At 35.5% G+C, this 21,011-nt stretch overlaps 2 protein-coding genes across 2 annotated transcripts in view; both read right to left on the bottom strand.

The window, feature by feature from the left end:
- The window catches only part of kxd1 (KxDL motif containing 1), a 35,813-nt gene extending 33,804 nt beyond the window's left edge, over positions 1-2,009 (bottom strand). Inside the window, exon 1 of the mRNA XM_061894215.1 lies at positions 1,897-2,009. The gene's annotated coding sequence lies outside the window, so the exon portion shown is untranslated. The remainder of the gene's footprint in view (positions 1-1,896) is intronic.
- sinhcaf (SIN3-HDAC complex associated factor) overlaps positions 1,942-21,011 on the bottom strand; it is a 23,547-nt gene continuing 4,477 nt past the window's right edge. The window contains 6 exon segments of the mRNA XM_061894211.1: positions 1,942-2,173; positions 2,175-2,262; positions 9,443-9,593; positions 12,517-12,640; positions 12,710-12,809; positions 12,866-12,993. Of these exon segments, the coding sequence (XP_061750195.1) occupies positions 2,090-2,173; positions 2,175-2,262; positions 9,443-9,593; positions 12,517-12,640; positions 12,710-12,809; positions 12,866-12,993 (675 nt within the window). The 3' untranslated portion in view covers positions 1,942-2,089.

Raw genomic sequence — 21,011 nt, 5'->3', positions numbered from 1 at the left:
AGTAAAAATCTAAGGGGATTTTTTATTTTTCCCCTTTTGGGGATTAATAAAGTATGTCTGATTCTGAAATTCAAACTTTTATCATAATATCACACAAATGCTAAGCTTTTCTTGTAAAATTGCGACTGTTCAGACTTATCACAATATTGCCTATTGTCTTGGTTCTTGTAAAAAAAAGTGACATTTTTTTTTAGTAAAATTATGACTTTTCTCATCATTTTGCCATGTAAAATTCCTATTATTATTATAATATTGCCAACATTTTACAGTTTTCTCATAGAATTGTGACTTTGGTCGAGTAAAATGACGACCCTATTCATAAAATTGCCAACATTTTAAGCTTTTCTTGTAAAATTGCGACTGTTATTGAGTAAAAATCTAAGGGGATTTTTTTTCCCCTTTTGGGGATTAATAAAGTATGTCTGATTCTGAAATTCAAACTTTTATCATAATATCACACAAATGTTAAGCTTTTCTTGTAAAATTGCGACTGTTCAGACTTATCACAATATTGCCTATTGTCTTGGTTCTTGTAAAAAAAAGTGACATTTTTTTTTAGTAAAATTATGACTTTTGTCATCATTTTGCCATGTAAAATTCCGATTATTATTATAATATTGCCAACATTTTACAGTTTTCTCATAGAATTGTGACTTTGGTCGAGTAAAATGACGACTCTATTCATAAAATTGCCAACATTTTAAGCTTTTCTTGTAAAATTGCGACTGTTATTGAGTAAAAATCTAAGGGGATTTTTTTATTTTTATAAAGTATGTCTGATTCTGAAATTCTAACTTTTATCATAATATCGCACAAATGTTAAGCTTTTCTTGTAAAATTGCGACTTGCCTTGAGTAAAATGACGACTTTTACTATACTACTGCCAAAATTCTAAGTTTTTCTTGAGAAATTCCAACTTATTTTTCCCCCAAATTTTTTTTATATTTGCATAGTATGTATATATCGTTGTAAATACAAATCTTTACACATCTAGAAAAAGTGGGCCTAAAGAGGGAGGCATTGTTCGGAGGTCTCAAGAAGGTCAGAAATACAAGTGTGTGTGTGTGTGTTGAAGCACGTGGAGTCGCCAATGGGTTGGAAAAGCCTAACTGGATTTTTGACAGTGGCTGTAGAAGGTGAAGGTGGCACGGTTAAAATGACCCTGCACCAGTCTTTTCAAAATAAAAGAGACGTGTCAAGAAAAAATGATGGATATCTTGCCCTCTGCATGCGATTGGCATGTGAACACTCTTGGCATTCTCTCCATGAGCTTCAAGACGTAGTCCCCCTGAAATGATTTTCACTTCACAGGTGTGCTTGAAGCTCATGGAGAAAAATGCCAAGAGTGTGCAAAGCAGTAATCAGAGCAAAGGGTGGCTATTTTGAAGAAAGTAGAATATAAAACATGTTTTCAGCAGTTATTTCCCCTTTTTTTGTCAAGTACATAACTCCACCAAATTGTGCTGTTGAAACAAGACACTTTTTTTTACATTTTTGGGTAAGGGTTCTTATGACATTTTAGCAAAAAAACATTTTTTTTCCCCATTTTCTGTCATTTTGAGATATTGTGGGGACCTGGAAAAGAGGTCAAATCAATGATCAGCCAGCCTTTAGTCTGAAAATGCAAGCATGAGTGGGAAGTGGGAATGAAGCATGCTTATCGATATTTTTTTCACCTTCTAAATCCACTGTAAATTGTGACTCTTCTCCAGGAGGAGCTCATTTGTAAGCAACTTAAAAGCTAGCACCGTCTCCAGGAAGAAGAGGAATCTATTGCGTTGTGGACTTCAAAGTAAAAAGGTGCACGTAAAGACAGGAAAGAACTAGAGGTGGTGTCGGGAAGAGTGAGACCCGGTAGAGTCAAAGACAAGACGGTCCGTACTAAAGAGGACAAACCTCCAGCATGGTTGTGATGTTCAGCTGCTTGCTGGTGGGAAGGCGACTCCTTCGTGTAAGTGCTTCTTGAAAAAGGAACAAACTTTTTTTTTTTCCTTCTTCGGAGATGATTACCAGACTTCTTCGGACATCGCGGCAGCGCTCTGGCCGCAGGCGGCCGACTCCTCGGCTTGCTGGTCGGGCGGGGGCGACATCAGACTGACAGCCACCTGGGTGGGGTCGGCCTCCGCCTCTTCATCCTCCTCCTCTTCTTCGTCCTCGTCCCCGTCGTCCTGCCGCTGCTTCTTGCAGGGCTTGAAGAGGTGGGGGTGGATGAGCACCTCCCCGAAGCGACCCTTGTAGATGATTCCACAACACACTCGCTGCCTGCACCACACCAAGTTGACATGATGTGATAAAAAGTCATAATTATAAGATAAAAAGTCATAAATATAAGATAAAATTGAGAAAATGTCCAAATTATGCACTAAAAAGTCAAAATTATAAGATAAAATTGAGAAAAAGTCAAAATTATGAGCTAAAAAGTCATAATTAGGAGATAAACAAGTCGAAAAGATGTGATAAAAAGTCATACTTATAAGCTAAAGTCATAATTATAAGATAACATTGAGAAAATGTCAAAAATATGAGCTAAGAAAGTCATAACAATGAGATAAAATTGAGAAAATGTCAAAAATATGAGCTAATTAGGAGAAAAACATTTAGAAATAATGAGATAAATCAACATTATGAGATTAAAAAAATGCAAATTATTTGTTAAAAAGTCAAAATGAGGAGATAAACAAGTCGAAATGAATTGATAAAAAGTCATAATTATAAGATGAAATTGAGAAAATGTCCAAATTATGAGCTAAAAAGTCATAATTAGGAGATAAACATTTTGAAATAACGAGATAAATCAAGATTATGAGACAAAAAGTCCGAATTATGAACTAAAAAGTTAAAATAAGGAGATTAACAAGTTGACATGGTGTGATAAAAAGTCATAATTATAAGATAAAAAGTCATAAATATAAGATAAAATTGAGAAAATGTCCAAATTATGCGCTAAAAAGTCAAAATTAAGATAAAATTGAGAAAAAGTCAAAATTATGAGCTAAAAAGTCATAATTAGGAGATAAACAAGTCGAAATGATGTGATAAAAAGTCATAATTATAAGCTAAAGTCATAATTATAAAATAACATTGAGAAAATGTCAAAAATATGAGCTAGAAAGTAATAACTAAGATGAAATTGAGAAAATGTCCAAATTATGACCAAAAAAGTCATAATTAGAGATAAACATTTTGAAATAACGAGATAAATCAAGATTATGAGATAAAAAATCCGAATTATGAACTAAAAAGTTAAAATAAGGAGATTAACAAGTTGACATGGTGTGATAAAAAGTCATAATTATAAGATAAAAAGTCATAAATATAAGATAAAATTGAGAAAATGTCCAAATTATGCGCCAAAAAGTCAAAATTATAAGATAAAATTGAGAAAAAGTCAAAATGATGAGCTAAAAAGTCATAATTAGGAGATAAACAAGTCGAAAAGATGTGATAAAAAGTCATACTTATAAGCTAAAGTCATAATTATAAGATAACATTGAGAAAATGTCAAAAATATGAGCTAAGAAAGTCATAACAATGAGATAAAATTGAGAAAATGTCAAAAATATGAGCTAATTAGGAGAAAAACATTTAGAAATAATGAGATAAATCAACATTATGAGATTAAAAAAATGCAAATTATTTGTTAAAAAGTCAAAATGAGGAGATAAACAAGTCGAAATGAATTGATAAAAAGTCATAATTATAAGATGAAATTGAGAAAATGTCCAAATTATGAGCTAAAAAGTCATAATTAGGAGATAAACATTTTGAAATAACGAGATAAATCAAGATTATGAGACAAAAAGTCCGAATTATGAACTAAAAAGTTAAAATAAGGAGATTAACAAGTTGACATGGTGTGATAAAAAGTCATAATTATAAGATAAAAAGTCATAAATATAAGATAAAATTGAGAAAATGTCCAAATTATGCGCTAAAAAGTCAAAATTAAGATAAAATTGAGAAAAAGTCAAAATTATGAGCTAAAAAGTCATAATTAGGAGATAAACAAGTCGAAATGATGTGATAAAAAGTCATAATTATAAGCTAAAGTCATAATTATAAAATAACATTGAGAAAATGTCAAAAATATGAGCTAGAAAGTAATAACTAAGATGAAATTGAGAAAATGTCCAAATTATGACCAAAAAAGTCATAATTAGAGATAAACATTTTGAAATAACGAGATAAATCAAGATTATGAGATAAAAAATCCGAATTATGAACTAAAAAGTTAAAATAAGGAGATTAACAAGTTGACATGGTGTGATAAAAAGTCATAATTATAAGATAAAAAGTCATAAATATAAGATAAAATTGAGAAAATGTCCAAATTATGCGCTAAAAAGTCAAAATTATAGGATAAAATTGAGAAAAAGTCAAAATTATGATCTAAAAAGTCATAATTAGGAGATAAACAAGTCGAAATGATGTGATAAAAAGTCATAATTATAAGTTAGTCATAATTATAAGATAAAATTGAGAAAATGTCAAATATGAGCTAAAAGTCATAATTGGGAGATAAATATTTTGAAATAACGAGATAAATCAAGATTATGAGATAAAAAATCCGAATTATGAACTAAAAAGTTAAAATAAGGAGATTAACAAGTTGACATGGTGTGATAAAAAGTCATAATTATAAGATAAAAAGTCATAAATATAAGATAAAATTGAGAAAATGTCCAAATTATGCGCCAAAAAGTCAAAATTATAAGATAAAATTGAGAAAAAGTCAAAATGATGAGCTAAAAAGTCATAATTAGGAGATAAACAAGTCGAAATGATGTGATAAAAAGTCATAATTATAAGCTAAAGTCATAATTATAAAATAACATTGAGAAAATGTCAAAAATATGAGCTAGAAAGTAATAACTAAGATAAAATTGAGAAAATGTCAAAAATATGAGCTAAAAAGTCATAATTAGGAGAAAAACATTTCGAAATAATGAGATAAATCAAGATTATGAGATTAAAAATGCAAATTATGAGCTAAAAAGTCAAAATGAGGAGTTAAACAAGTCGAAATTATGTGATAAAAAGTCATAATTATAAGATGAAATTGAGAAAATGTCCAAATTATGAGCTAAAAAGTCATAATTAGAGATAAACATTTTGAAATAACGAGATAAATCAAGATTATGAGATAAAAAATCCGAATTATGAACTAAAAAGTTAAAATAAAGAGATTAACAAGTTGACATGGTGTGATAAAAAGTCATAATTATAAGATAAAAAGTCATAAATATAAGATAAAATTGAGAAAATGTCCAAATTATGCGCTAAAAAGTCAAAATTATAGGATAAAATTGAGAAAAAGTCAAAATTATGATCTAAAAAGTCATAATTAGGAGATAAACAAGTCGAAATGATGTGATAAAAAGTCATAATTATAAGTTAGTCATAATTATAAGATAAAATTGAGAAAATGTCAAATATGAGCCAAAAGTCATAATTGGGAGATAAATATTTTGAAATGAGATAAATCAACATTATGATATTTAAAAAATCCAAATTATGTGTTAAAAAGTCAAAATGAGGAGTTAAACAAGTCGAAATGATGTGATAAAAAGTCATAATTCTAAGATAAAATTGAGAAAATGTCCAAATTATGGAGGTAAAAAGTCATAAGATAAAATTGAGAAAATGTCCAAATTATGATCTAAAAAGTCATAATCAGGAGATAAACATTTTGAAATAGAGATAAATCAAATATTGAGATAAAAAAAAATCCAAATTATGAGCTAAAAAGTCAAAATGAGGAGATAAACAAGTCAAAATTATTTGATAAAAAGTAATAATTATTAGCTAAAAAGTCCTAAGAGAAATTTGAGAAAATGTCTAAAATGTCAGCTAAAAAGTCATAAGATAAATTGAGAAAATGTCAAAAATGTGAGTTTAAAAGTCATAATTATAATATAAAATTTAGAAAAAGTCAAAACTATGAGCTAAAAAGTCATAATTAGGAGATAAACATTTTGAAATAATGATATAAATCAAGATGAGATAAAAAAAATCCAAAGTATGAACTAAAAAGTCAAAATGAGGAGATAAACAAGTCGAAATGATGTGATAAAAAGTCAATTATATGCTAAAGTCATAATTATAAGATAAAATGTAAAAAATATGAGCTAAAAAGTCAATTATAAGAAAAAATTGATAAAATGTAAAAAATATGAGCTAAAAAGTCAAAATGTATTTTATCATTGTATGTATTTCATAATTATGACTGTCTCATAATTCCAACTTTCCTGTCTCTTAATTTCAATTTTGTATCTCAATTATGTTTTATCTGATACTCATGACTTTTTATCTCACAATTTTGAATTTTTCTATTTTATAATTATGACTTCATCTCATAATCTCAATTTTGTTTGTCATAATTATGTTTTACCAGATATTCATGACTTCTTATCTCATAATTCGATTCTTTCTTATAATTATGACTTTTTATCTCATATTTTTGACTTCCTAACCTTATAAGTATGAGTCTTTATCTCAAAATTCCTATTCTGTATGCCATAATTTTGATTGCTTTCTCATAATTATGACATTTAATCTCATAATTCCAATTTTCGTGTCTCAATCATGTTTTATCTAATACTCATGACTTTATATCTCACTATTTCCATTTTTTCATATCTTGTAGTTATGACTTTTCATCTCATAATCTCAATTTTGTAACTCATAATTATGTTTTACCAGATATTCATGACTTCTTATCTCATAATTTAGATTCTTTATCTTATAATTAGGACTTTTTATCTCATAATTTTGACTTCCCAACCTTATAAGTATGAATTTTTATCTCCAAATGACAATTATTTATGCCATAATTTTGATTGTTTTATCTCATAATTATGACATTTAATCTCACAGTTCCAACTTTCATGTCTCATAATTAAAATTGTGCATCTCAATCATGTTTTATCTGATAGACATGACTCTTTATCTCACAATTTCAATTTTTTTTATCTTATAGTTATGACTTTTCATCTCATAATCTCAATTTTTTATCTCATAATTATGTTTTACCAGATATTCATGACTTCTTATCTCAAAATGTTGATTCTTTATTTTATAATTATGACTTTTTATCTCATAATTTTGACTTCCTAACCTCATAAGTATGAATTTTTATCTCCTAATTACAACTTTTTATGCCATAATTTTGATTGTTTTATCTCATAATTATGACATTTAATCTAATAGTTCCAATTTTGTATCTCAATTATGTTTTATCTGATACTCATGACTTTATATCTCACAATTTCCATTTTTTTTTAACTTATAGTTATGACTTTTCATCTCATAATCTCAATTTTGTATCTCATAATTATGTTTTACCAGATATTCATGACTTCTTATCTCATAATTTTGATTCTTTATCTTATAATTAAGACTTTTTATCTCATAATTTTGACTTCCTAACCTTATACGAACACATTTGTATCTCCTAATTACAACTTTTTATGCCATCATTTTCATTGTTTTATCTCATAATTATGACATTAAATCTCATAATTCCAATTTGTGTCTAATAATTTCAACTCTGTATCTCAATTATGTTTTATCTGATACTCGTGACTTTTTATCTCACAATATCCATTTTTTTTAACTTATAGTTATGACTTTTCATCTCATAATCTCAATTTTGTTTGTCATATTTATGTTTTACCAGATATTCATGACTTCTTATCTCATAATTTTGACTCTTTATCCTACAATAAGGACTTTTCATCTCATTTTTTGGACTTCCTAACCTCATAAGTATGAATTTTTATCTCCTAATTACAATTTTTTATGCCATAATTTTGATTGTTTTATCTCATAATTATGACTTTTTATCTCAAAATTCCAACTTTCGTGTCTCATAATGGCAACTTTGCAACTTTTTAGCTGATACTCATGACTTTCTATCTCACAAATTTGAATTTTATTTTATAATTATGACATTTAACCTCATAATCTCAATTTGGTTTGTCATGTTTTGCCAGATATTCATGACTTCTTATCTCATAAATTTTGATTATTTATTTTACAATTATGACTTTCTATCTCATAAATTCGACTTCCTAACCTCATTAGTCTTTATCTCATAATTACAACTTTTTATGCCATAATTCTGATTGTTTTATCTCATAATTATGACTTTTTATCACAAAATTCCAACATTCGTGTCTCTTAATTTTTTTTATCTTATAGTTATGACTTTTAATCTCATAATCTCAATTTTGTTTGTCATAATTATGTTTTAACAGATATTCATTACTTTTTATCTCATAATTTCGATTCTTTCTTATAATTATGACTTTTAATCTCATAATTTTGACTTCCTAACCTCATAAGTATGAGTCAATTTTTTATACAATAATTTTGATTGTTTTATCTCATAATTATGACTTTTTATCTCAAAATTCCCACTTTCGTGTCTCATAATTGCAACATTGTAACTTTTTATCTGATACTCATGACTTTCTATCTCACAACTTTGATTTTTTATTTTATAATTATGACTTTTCATCTCATAATCTCAATTTTGTTTGTCATAATTATGTTTTAACAGATATTCATTACTTTTTATCTCATAATTTCAATTCTTTCTTATAATTATGACTTTTAATCTCATAATTTTGACTTCCTAACCTCATAAGTATGAGCCAATTTTTTATACAATAATTTTGATTGTTTTATCTCATAATTATGACTTTTTATCTCAAAATTCCAACTTGTCTCAATTTTTTTTATCTTATAGTTATGACTTTTAATCTCATAATCTCAATTTTGTTTGTCATAATTATGTTTTAACAGATATTCATTACTTTTTATCTCATAATTTCGATTCTTTCTTATAATTATGACTTTTAATCTCATAATTTTGACTTCCTAACCTTATATGTATGAGTCAATTTTTTATACAATAATTTTGATTGTTTTAACTCATAATTATGATATTTAATCTCAAAATTCCAACTTTCGTGTCTCATAATTTCAACTCTGTATCTCAATTATGTTTTATCTGATACACATGACTTTTTATCTCACAATTTCCATTTTTTTTATCTTATACTTATGACTTTTCATCTCATAATCTCAATCTTGTTTGTCATATTTATGTTTTACCAGATATTCTTGACTTCTTATCTCATAATTTTGATTATTTATTTTATAATTACAACTTTTAATGCCATAATTTTGACTGTTTTATCCCACACTTATGACATTTAACCTCATACCATTCGGTTGTACATCCACGGGTGAAAGTCCAACAATTTGAACATGGAGCAAATGTTTATTTACTCTAGCAACAAGATTGACAAAGTCCAACTAGTACGAAACGTTCACGGAAGCCATGATCGTAAACATTGTAACAAATAAAGTCGGGAGTTTCACATTTGAAGTTGAATCGCTGACACAAATCAACACTAAAACGTCGAAATAGTACCTTCTCCAGTAGGTGAGGTCCAGGAAGGAGAAGACGGGCGAGCGTCCGGGGCCCCGACTGAGCTCCGTGTCGGAGCCGTCGTCGGACAGGTTGCTGTAGCTGGGGGACTGGGCGGGGGAGGTGCTGGACGTGGTGCTCTGGGCGTCTGAGTCTGAAACACAACAAGCACAACTCTCTCATGTGCTCGGCCAAAGTGCAGGTTTAGACCACAGCAAGGAGTCAAATATGGATGAAGATATTGTCACTGTGGTGCAATATGTACGATAATGCCTTTTTTGCCTATATTGTCCAACTCTTAATTACCGATTCCGATATCAACCGATACCGATATATATACAGTCGTGAAATGAACACATTATTATACCTAATTTTGTTGTGATGCCTCGCTGGATGCATTAAACAATGTAACAAGGTTTTCCCCAAATTAATCAACTCAAGTTATGGAAAAACAAATGCCAACATGGCACTGACATATTTATTATTGAAGTCTCTAAGTGCATTATTTTTTTTTTAACATGCCTCAACACGGCAGCTTGGAATTTGGGACATGCTCTCCATGAGAGAGCATGAGGAGGTTGAGGTGGTGGCTGGGGGGGTGTATATTGTAGCATCCCGGAATAGCTAGTGCTGCAAGGGATTCCGGGTATTTGTTCTGTTGTGTTATGGTGTGGATGTTCTCCCGAAATGTGTTTGTCATTCTTGTTTGGTGTGGGTTCACAGTGTGGCGCGTATTTGTAACAGTGTTAAAGTTGTTTATACGGCCATCCTCAGAGTGACCTGTATGGCTGTTGACCAAGTATGGCTTGCATTCACTTGTGTGTGTGTGTGTGTGAAAAGCCGTAAATGTCATGTGATTGGGCCGGCACGCAAAGGCAGTGCCTTTAAGGTTTATTGGCGCTCTGTACATCTCCCTTGGTCCGTGTACCACTCCGTAAAGCAGCGTTTTAAAAAGTATTACATTTTACTTTTCGAAACCGATACCGATAATTTCCGATATCACATTTTAAAGCATTTATCGGGCTGCCGATATTATTGGACATCTCCCTATTTTCTGAACTATAAGGCGCACTTAAAATCAATCAATCGATGTTTATTTATATAGCCCTAAATCACATTTTAACGGCCTTAAGCACAGTCTAAAAATACGATTAAAAAAATAAAAAACAGAAAAAGTGGTATAAAAGAGTAAACAGGTGAAATGTGACAAGAAAATGCTGCAATGTTTACTCACACAAAGCTGCCATGCAGGCTGTTATTTTCTTTAAAAAAAATAATAATGAATCAAAATCAATGTTACATTAAATATTCCACTTTGAGATATTTTGGGGGGAAAATGTTGCATATTTTGTGTTTTTCATATAAAAAACAAAGTTGTTGTTTTTCTAAAGAAGGGCTTAATAAGAACAAACAAAAAACAAACAACAATAAAAGTTATAATTGACAGATGGATCTGAAGTTGATCTCAAGACGATTGTGTTTGAAGTAAACATAAAAAAAAAAAAATGTTTTTATATTTTTAATGAGTAGAACCCTTTTAGATCCCCAATAATTTTAGTGCGATTTTTTTTGTTTTGTGTCATTGCTAAAAATAATAACAAATTGAAATCAATGGTGTTATGTGTTGACATTTTTAAGGCTCCAATTATTCTATAATCTCAAATATTCCACTTTAAAATTCTATTGGGGGAAACTATTGCATATTTTCTGTTTTTTTTCCCCATAACAAAACAGCGTTTTCTTTGACAAAAAGGGCATACAATTTAAATCTTTAAAAACGTTATATTGACAGATAGACCTAATGTTGATCTAGAGCAGGGGTGTCAAACTCAAATACAGAGTGGACCAAAATTTAAAACTGAACAAAGCCGCGGGCCAAGGTTGAACAAATGAACCTTTTAATAGGGACCCAAACAAATAACTTTATAGTGACAAGCAAAATAGAGTTTCAAATTATAATATAATAATTAAAAAATATCAATGGCTTATCAAATTAAATGTAAAAAAAATTTGGGGGGCTGGGGGGAGTTTTGTGGTAGCGGGGTGTATATTGTAGCGTCCTGGAAGAGTTAGTGCTGCAAGGGGTTCTGGGTATTTCTTTTGTTGTGTTTATGTTCTGTTACGGTGTGGATGTTCTCCCAAAATGTGTTTGTCATTCTTGTTTGGTGTGGGTTCACAGTGTGGCGCATATTTGTAGCGGTGTTAAAGTTGTTTATACGGCCACCCTCAGTGTGACCTGTATGGCTGTTGACCAAGTACGCCTTGCATTCACTCGTGTGTGTTAAAGCCGCATGTATTATGTAACTGTGCCGGCACGTTGTTTGTATGGCGGAAAAGCGAACGTGACGGTAAGCTGTAGAGGACGCTAAAGGCAGTGCCTTCAAGACACACCCCCAATATTGTTGTCCGGGTGAACTTTAACTCCTCCCACTGGATCTTTCCTAGTTACCGATCAACCTGACTAGGATTTAAACCCAGTCCTCTTTGATTGGGAGATACCTGTTTTGACAACTCAGCCATCCTTGGTCTTCTTAAAGGGAAATTTCGGGCCCCAAGGAAATTTTTAATCGAGAACCAGTCTCAGTAAACTATGATATAAAAGCTTTCCTGGTTACCGATTGATCCGACTGGGATTTGAACCTAGTCCCTTTTGATTGGGAGCAAGCACTGAACTTCGGGAGTCTCCCGGGAAAATCGTGAGGGTTAGCAAGTACGAGTATCAGCGGTGAATGCGGTGTTACAGAGGCAACGACGGGCCAGCTCTAATCTTAATTTGATATTACCTCAAGGGCCAAATGAAATTACACGGAGTTTGACACCCATGATCTAGAGATTTAAACCTTGAATAACAATAATACAAAATAATGACACATTTTAAATATTTTTGGACCAAAATCCTTTGGGGTCCCTGGGATCAAGCCTGAGTGGAGGCCTGAATGTATATTTTGACACATGTATTGGTTTTTGAAATAAAAACATCAAAATGGCCCCCCGCTTGCTCTGATTTTTCAGTGTGCGGCCCTCAGTGGAAAAAGTTTGGACACCCCTGCGCTAAAACAGCAAAATGCAGAACTAACTGTTTCTTTTGAGCTCCTTCTGCAGCCTGCTGATCTGACTCGGGCGTGCTTTCTTGGCGATGGACTTGATCTTCTTGGGCCTGGAGGTCAACTTCAGACTGGGACCTCCTCGAGCGTCCACCACCTGCATAAAAGACAAGTTCTTCAGGACGGCCTTTGAAGAGTCGGCGGGAGACCACCGTTTCGGACGTACGTGGTTCCAGTTCTTTTTGGTTCCCACAGGTAGCTTTTTCCATCTCTTCACCAGGAGCACGCAGGCGTTGCAGATTTCCCCGGACCGGGTTTCACTCAGTCTGCGGAGAAATGCCATTGGAAGAGTTCCAAACCACTCCCGTCTGCCCACACTTACCCGAAGCAGCTCCTGAAGTCTTTCTCGTAGCGCTTGCTGTCGGTGAAGCGAGAGCTGGAGGACTTTGCGCGGCAGATGCAGCAGCCGTCCAGACTCCGGTACATTTTGGGCTTGTGAAAGCCAAACATCTGTAGGGCCACACAGAATGAAAGACTTGCTCATTTTCGCCTTCATTCCCGATGCGCTTGTACAGTAGCTCCCACTCCCAGCCCTCTGTTGCAAGTTTTGTTGGTTCTATACACTGTATTTTCCGAAGTATAAGTCGCACCTGCCGAAAATGCATAATAAAGAAGGGAAAAAACATATTTCTCGGACTATAAGTCACAGTTTTTTTCATAGTTAACACATTACCGTAAAACAGGGGTGCCCATTACGTCGATCGCGAGCTACCAGTCGACCGCGGGGGGTGTGTCAGTCGATCTCCAGCCAGGCTTTTAAAAAAAATAGACCTAAAAATTAGTGATCATCAATCTTCACCAAGACGTCACTTAAATGACATTCACGGTACCGGAGGGTCTTGTGAGATGACGCTGGCTGCTGCAAGATCATTATTATGAAAATATGACCGAGAGGAAGGCGAGAAACACTTTTTATTTCAACAGACTCTCGCGCCGTACCTTCCGTCAAAACTCTAAAGGCCGACTGCACATTTCCTATCTTCACAATAAAAGCCCTGCTTCATGCTGCCTGCGCTAACTAAATACAGAGTCTCGGAAAACTGGCGTGCACAAGCGATCCCTCAGAAAGCTGGCGTGCACAAGTCCGAGACTCTTATTTTGTTAGCGCAGGCAGCATGAAGCAGGGCTTTTATTGTGCCAAAAACCAACCACTTTCATGTGGTATTGTACAGAAAGGACAACTTTTTTTCTCCTCTATTTGAAAATGTGGGCGTTATCATCATTACTGTCTGATTCCAATCAATGCAAGTCATCAGAATCAGGTAATACACCAACTTATATTCTTGTCTTTGTGAAAGAAAGACATCTATATGTGTTACACATGCTTGTATTATCATTAAACACATTTGACTTGTTTACAAAAATGTCTCTTTCATAAATAAATAAATATAAATGATATATATAAATGAGGTAGATCCCCTCGAGTTGGTCAATTGAAAAGTAGCTCGCCTGCAGAAAAAGTGTGGGCACCCCTGCCGTAAAATATCAAATAATATTATTTAGCTCATTCACGTAAGAGACTAGACATATAAGATTTCATCGGATTTAGCAATTAGTAGTGACAGATTGTTTGGTAAAAGTATAGCGTGTTCTATATCAGGGGAAGGGAACCTATGGCTCACGAGCCAGATGTGGCTCTTTTGATGACTGCATCTGGCTCTCGGATAAATCTTGAGCTGACATTGCTTAACACGATAAGTAATGAATAATTCCACATGTAATCACAGTGTTAAAAAAAAAAAGTTCAAAATATAAAACATTCTCGTGCATTTTTAATCCATCCATCCGTTTTTCTACCGCACCAGTTCAAGAAGTTGCGTTAATGGTAAGAAGTTATTTATTTATTATTGGTTAGTGTAGGGCAGGGGTCGGCAACCCGCGGCTCTGGAGCTTTTACAAAAATATATGAAAAATGGAAATGATGAGGGGAAAAAAACATTTTTTGTTTTAATTTTGTTTCTGTAGGACAAACATTAAACAAACCTCCCTAATTGCTATAAAGCACACTGTTTGTATAAACATACTTCACTGATTCTGTCCTACTCATTTTGACGGTCCTTGAACTCACCCTTGTTTGTTTACATGTATAACTTTCTCCGACTTTCTAAGACGTGATTTATGCCGCTTATTTTTCTGTCTCATTTTCTCCACCAAACTTTTAACGTTGTGCGTGAATGCACAAAGGTGAGTTTTGTTGATGTTATTGACTTATGTGGAGTGCCAATCAGATGTATTTGGTCACTGCATGACTGCAAGCTAATCGATGCTAACAATGCATGTTTAGGCTAGCTGTATGTACATATTGCATTACCATGCCTCATTTGTAGGTGGGTTGTACTTGTATAGCGCTTTTCTACCTATACATACATACAGTATATAATTTGTATTTATTTATTTTGCTGTGTTTGTTGACATGTTAAAGGTGTTTTAATGAATATACATGCATGTTTAACACATAGATTCCTAGCTTTCATAAAGACAAGAAAATAAGTTGGTGTAATACCTGATTCTGATGACTTGCATTGATTGGAATCAGACAGTATAGTGCTGATAACGTCCACGTTTTCAAATGGAGGATCGAAAAAAAAGTTCCTCCTTTCTGTCTAAAACCACATGAAAGTCGTTGGTTTTTGGCATCTTATTTGTCCAGCTTCCATATTCGTTTTTTTTTTACACTTTACAAGAAATACATTGGCGACAAGCTCCGCAGCTTGCTAGCTTGTTTGCGCCGGCTTTTGGAGACTCTTATTTTGTTAGCGCACAGCGCGATGGAGCGGCACTTTTATTGTGAAGACAGGAACTGTGCGATCAGCCTTTAGGGTTTTGACGGGAAGTACGGTTGAAATAAAAAGTGTCTTTTTTCCTTTACACTTTTGATTGATTGATTGAAACTTTTATTAGTAGATTGCACAGTACAGTACATATTCCGTACAATTGACCACTAAATAGAAACACCCCAATAAGTTTTTCAACTTGTTTAAATCGGGTCATGTGACCGCCTGGCTCTGTTTGATTGGTCCAACGTCACCAGTGACTGCATGTGATTGGTGAAAAGCAGGCATGCGTGGATCCTACGTTGAAAAACCAAAACAAACATTAACAGATGGATTAAAAAAAAAGTAGCGAGCTGAATGTAGATAAATGGAGCGGAGTAAAAGTAGCGTTCCTTCTCTATAAATATACTCAAGTAAAAGTAAAAGTATGTTGCATAAAAACTACTCGTAGATATCCCAAAAGTTACTCAAGTAAATGTAACGGAGTAATTGTAGCGCGTTACTACCCACCTCTGATCGTGACGTGGCCTAAAAATACGGAGATATTAATAAAAGGCCATATCGCCCAGCCCTATGTTAAATATTTACAACTTCACACAGGAGTTATCATGTGACATATTTTCTGAGGATGTAAACATTCACGAATAAGACGCACGAGAGCACTAAACGCAGTTTTTGTCAGAGCGTCCCTCGCCCTGACCCACATGGGGTAGCAGTGTTGTGGTGGTAAGTGGGGAGGGGGGGGGGGGGGGGGCAGGAAGTAGGTCAACAGTCAGACAGCGTGTCAGACAGATCATGTCACCACGCTGAGCTCACGGGATGCACGCTTGGTTTTGGCAACCCTAAATATTAAACAGCACGCACACCCTGTGCTGACTTTGTGGAGTCAGATTAGCAGGAGGGGATGCAGCAAAAAAAAAATACTAATAAAATAGGGCTGACTAAATGCACTGTGGTGGTATGCCGTTATGTTGCTAGGCAAACTCCCGAGCACATGGTTAGACCAACTGCGGCAAACCTCCAAAGCCGCGCCCCCCCACCCAGACCGAGGTTTTTTGTTTTTTTTTATGTGTGTTGTTGCCGTCAATCCTTGGGGTTTTCTGACAGTGTGGAGCTACAGAGATGCCACGAACGCGGAGAGAGGGCACACTCGGACACAGTTTGATGGTTTAGGGGGATGTGTCCATCCATCCATCCATTTCTACCGCATATTCCCTTTTGGGGTCGCTGGCGCCTATCTCAGCTACAATCGGGCGGAAGGCGTGGTACACCCTGGACAAGTCGCCACCTCATCGCAGGGCCAACACAGATAGACAGACAACATTCACACTCACATTCACACACTAGGGCCAATTTTGTGGGACCCTTTTAAATGATAAGTGACATGAATTAAAAACAAAAATGACATGAAGGGATCTCATCTTTAGCTCATTAATAATTCACTTGGTAGACTACGTTGCATGCTTAATTGGATCCCATGATATAGTGAGTGGTGACGCAACCGCATGAGTTCCAGGCATTTGTCCATTCGTCTTCTTCCGCTTAGCCGAGGTGGGGTCGCGGGGGCAGCAGCCTAAGCAGGGAAGCCCAGACTTCCCTCTCCCCAGCCACTTCGTCCAACTCCTCCCAAGGCAATTTCGAGGCGTTCTCAGACCAGCCGGGAGACATAGTCTTCCCAACGTTACCTGGTTCTTCCCCGTGGCTTCCTACCGGTCGGACGTGCCCGAAAATCCTTCCTAGGGAGGCGTTCGGGTGGCATCCTGACCAGATGCAGGTCAGTAGAAGCATTTAAGTCTCACCTTAAAACTCATCTGTATACTCTAGCCTTTAAATAGACCTCCTTTTTAGACCAGTTGATCTGCCGCTTCTTTTCTTTCTCCTATGTGCCCCCCTTCCTTGTGGAGGGGGTCCGGTCCGATGACTGTCCAGAGTCGAGACCCAGAATGGACCGCTCGTCGGGACCCAGGATGGACCGCTCGCCTGTATCGATTGGGGACATCTCTACACTGCTGATCCGCCTCCGCTTGAGATGGTCTCCTGTGGACCGGACTCTCGCTGCTGTCTTGGATCCGCTTTGGACTGAACTCTCGCGGCTGTGTTGGAGCCACTATGGATTGAACTTTCGCAGTATCATGTTAGACCCGCTCGACATCCATTGCTTTCGGGGGTTTGCCCACATCTGAGGTCCTCCCCAAGGTTTCTCATAGTCAGCATTGTCACTGGCGTCCCACTGGATGTGAATTCTCCCTGCCCACTGGGTGTGAGTTTTCCTTGCCCTTTTGTGGGTTCTTCCGAGGATGTTGTAGTCCTAATGATTTGTGCAGTCCTTTGAGACATTTGTGATTTGGGGCTATATAAATAAACATTTATTGATTGATTGATTGAGATGCCCGAAACCACCTCATCTGGCCCCTTTCCATTTGCAAACATGCATTTTAAGTTCAAATGAAAACACACGATGCCGTATTTTGCGGAACATCGGGGCGCACCGGACTATAAGGCGCACTGCCGATGAAGGTATATTTTTAATATTTTTTAATATACATATATATACATATACACACACCGTATTTTTCAGACTATAAGTCGCAGTTTTTTTTTCCATAGTTTGGCCGGGGGTGTGACTTAAGTGCGAAATTATTAACACATTACCATAAAATATCAATGTGGAGGGGGCGTGGTCCAGGCGTCGCCTGTGGGCGGAGCATGTGCGGAAGCCGGCTACGAAGCAGCTGCAGGTGAGCGGATTACCCAGCTGGAACAGGTTGTCTGATCACCTGTCTCTCGATTTGAAGCAGCGTGAGGAGCCCGGAGGGAGGAGGGAGCCCAGAGAGACTGAGGGGGACGAGAGAGACTCAGTAGAAAGTAAAAACTCTGTAAACGTCTGGTAATCAAGCTTGATCCCGCAACCAGAAAGTGGGACAATTGAATAATATTATTTATCTCATTCGCAGAAGAGACGAAGAAAATGTCAGCAATCGTCACACACACGAAAAATACAGTATACATACAACAATGTTAATATTTGCTTACATGTCCCTTTGCGCCGACAATCTATCAAGGGGTGAAGTGAATTATATTTATATATCGCTTTTTCCTCAAGTGACTCAAAGCGCTTTACATAGTGAAACCCAATATCTAAGTTACATTTAAACCAGTGTGGGTGACATTGGGAGCAGGTGGGTAAAGTGTCTTGCCCAAGGACACAACGGTATTGACTTGGAAGGCGTAAGCGGGGATCGAACCTGCAACCCTCAAGTTGCTGGCACGGCCGCTCTACCAACCGAGCTAAACCAGGTTGCAGCTTCATAGCTTACCAAAGTCGTACTAAAACGTTTTTGAGCGCCGTGTGTAATGTTCTAATATTTTCAATGGAACATAAAAAAATGTTGGGGTTTACTTGAGTCAGATTGCAGTCCACTAGGGGTGTAACGGTACACTCCAGTGCGACGTATACGTTTTTTTCCTCCTGCGACGTATACTCCGGAGCGATTTATAATCCGAAAAATACGGTACATGTCGGGCTCCAGTACTGTGGAATGCCCTCCCGGTAACAGTTCGAGATGCCACCTCAGTAGAAGCATTTAAGTCTCACCTTAAAACTCATTTGTATACTCTAGCCTTTAAATAGACTCCTTTTTTAGACCAGTTGATCTGCCGTTTCTTTTCTTTTTCTTCTATGTCCCACTCTCCCTTGTGGAGGGGGTCCGGTCCGATCCAATGGCCATGTACTGCTTGCCTGTGTATTGGCTGGGGACATCGCTGCGCTGCTGATCCGCCTCCGCTTGGGATGGTTTCCTGCTGGCTCCGCTGTGAACGGGACTCTCGCTGCTGTGTTGGATCCGCTTTGGACTGGACTCTCGCGACTGTGTTGGATCCATTATGGATTGAACTTTCACAGTATCATGTTAGACCCGCTCGACATCCGTTGCTTTCCTCCTCTCCAAGGTTCTCATAGTCATTATTGTCACCGACGTCCCACTGGGTGTGAGTTTTCCTTGCCCTTATGTGGGCCTACCGAGGATGTCGTAGTGGTTTGTGCAGCCCTTTGAGACACTAGTGATTTAGGGCTATATAAGTAAACATTGATTGATTGATTGATAATAAATTGCCAAAAATTTCTACATTTCTGTTTTTTTTCCTGTCAAGATGGGGTGCCGAGCGTACATTAACGGAAAAAAAAAAAGAACTTTTTTGATTTTAGCAAATAGCTGCAATGAGACAAAGAGTAAAATGTTAAAAAAGCTGTCTAAACACTTATCGTACGCACGGTTAGCCCGGAAGTAATCTAGTCTGTAATATTACACAAGCTTAAAACACTGATTTTTATCTGTAAACTGTCAGATGGGGTCTTTAATGTATGTCGACGCTACAGAAAGTTTGTCAATAACGCTGCAATAAAGTAAAGGTCGTAAAATAATCGTCTGTGTACTTTGCTACTTAGTTTAGTCTTTATTTAAAGGGACAATGCACAGAAACAATTAGATCAAAGACAGATATGTTCTGTACCAGATTATGGCTAAATAGCATTTCCATCTGCAGTCCCTGACTTACTAAATTAAACGGATACAAAAATCATGCAATAAAATGATGACGATAAAATCATAGCATAGCATGTAATCAAATGAAGAAATGCCATAAAATACCCTTTCAAGGACACATACTTAATATACAACACAACCATACCTCATTTACATCATCACAAAGACAATACATGCTCTTGTTCACATCTGTCATCATTTGTAAAAACAACCTTGATTTTAACAGACACATCTCACAATTTACAACAAAAACACTGCCATGGATAAATATAATACACTTTAAGTTGATCTGTCAAACATAGTGCCCACCTTATTGACCGTGTGAGCAGCTTTGATTTCTCCAAAGACACTTTTTTAATTCAATCGTAAATGAAGTACTCATTGTACTGTCGGGAACAGTAACAATACACGGTAGATTGACGAAAATATACAAATAGGAAACGTATCTAGTCATCAAACATTCCGTTTTACGCACACGTGCACTGAAAAACGTAAAACGAAATTCAGCACCTCTCCCGAAAACCTCCCGGGACAAATTTTGTCCCGGAATTCAGGCGGAGCAGGAGGCTACGCCCCCTCCAGCTCCATGCGGGCCTGAGTGACGTTTATAAAGAGTGTGTCTGCCCAATGACGTTATAACTGTAGAATGATCGAGGGCGAGTTCTTGGTTTCTTATGTGGGTTTATTGTTAGGCAGTTTCATTAACGACCTCACAACGCGGTAAAACAACACACAACAACAGCAGTCCGTTTTCCATCTACCGTAAAGCAGTTTGTCTGCAAACAGCAATGTTGTGAAAATCTTAAACAGGACAATACTGCCATCTATTGGACATGCATATGGTTGGAAAAAAAAGGATGGGCAATTCAACCCTTAACTCAACAATGAGTAGATGAGTGTTATGTGTGTGTGAATGTGTAAATAAATGAACACTGAAATTCAAGTATTTCTTATATAAAATATGTATATATAACTAGAATTCACTAAAATTCAAGTATTTCTTTATATATATATATATATATATATATATATATATATATATATATAGTGTCCTGGGTATGACGTTATACTACATCCAGGCATGAGATCAATCAATCAATCAATGTTTACTTATATAGCCCTAAATCAGTAGTGTCTCAAAGGGCTGCACAAA

The sequence above is a fragment of the Nerophis ophidion genome, linkage group LG03 (assembly GCF_033978795.1).
Source record: "Nerophis ophidion isolate RoL-2023_Sa linkage group LG03, RoL_Noph_v1.0, whole genome shotgun sequence".
Taxonomy (NCBI): domain Eukaryota; kingdom Metazoa; phylum Chordata; class Actinopteri; order Syngnathiformes; family Syngnathidae; genus Nerophis; species Nerophis ophidion.
This window is presented reverse-complemented; position numbering and strand designations above follow the sequence as displayed.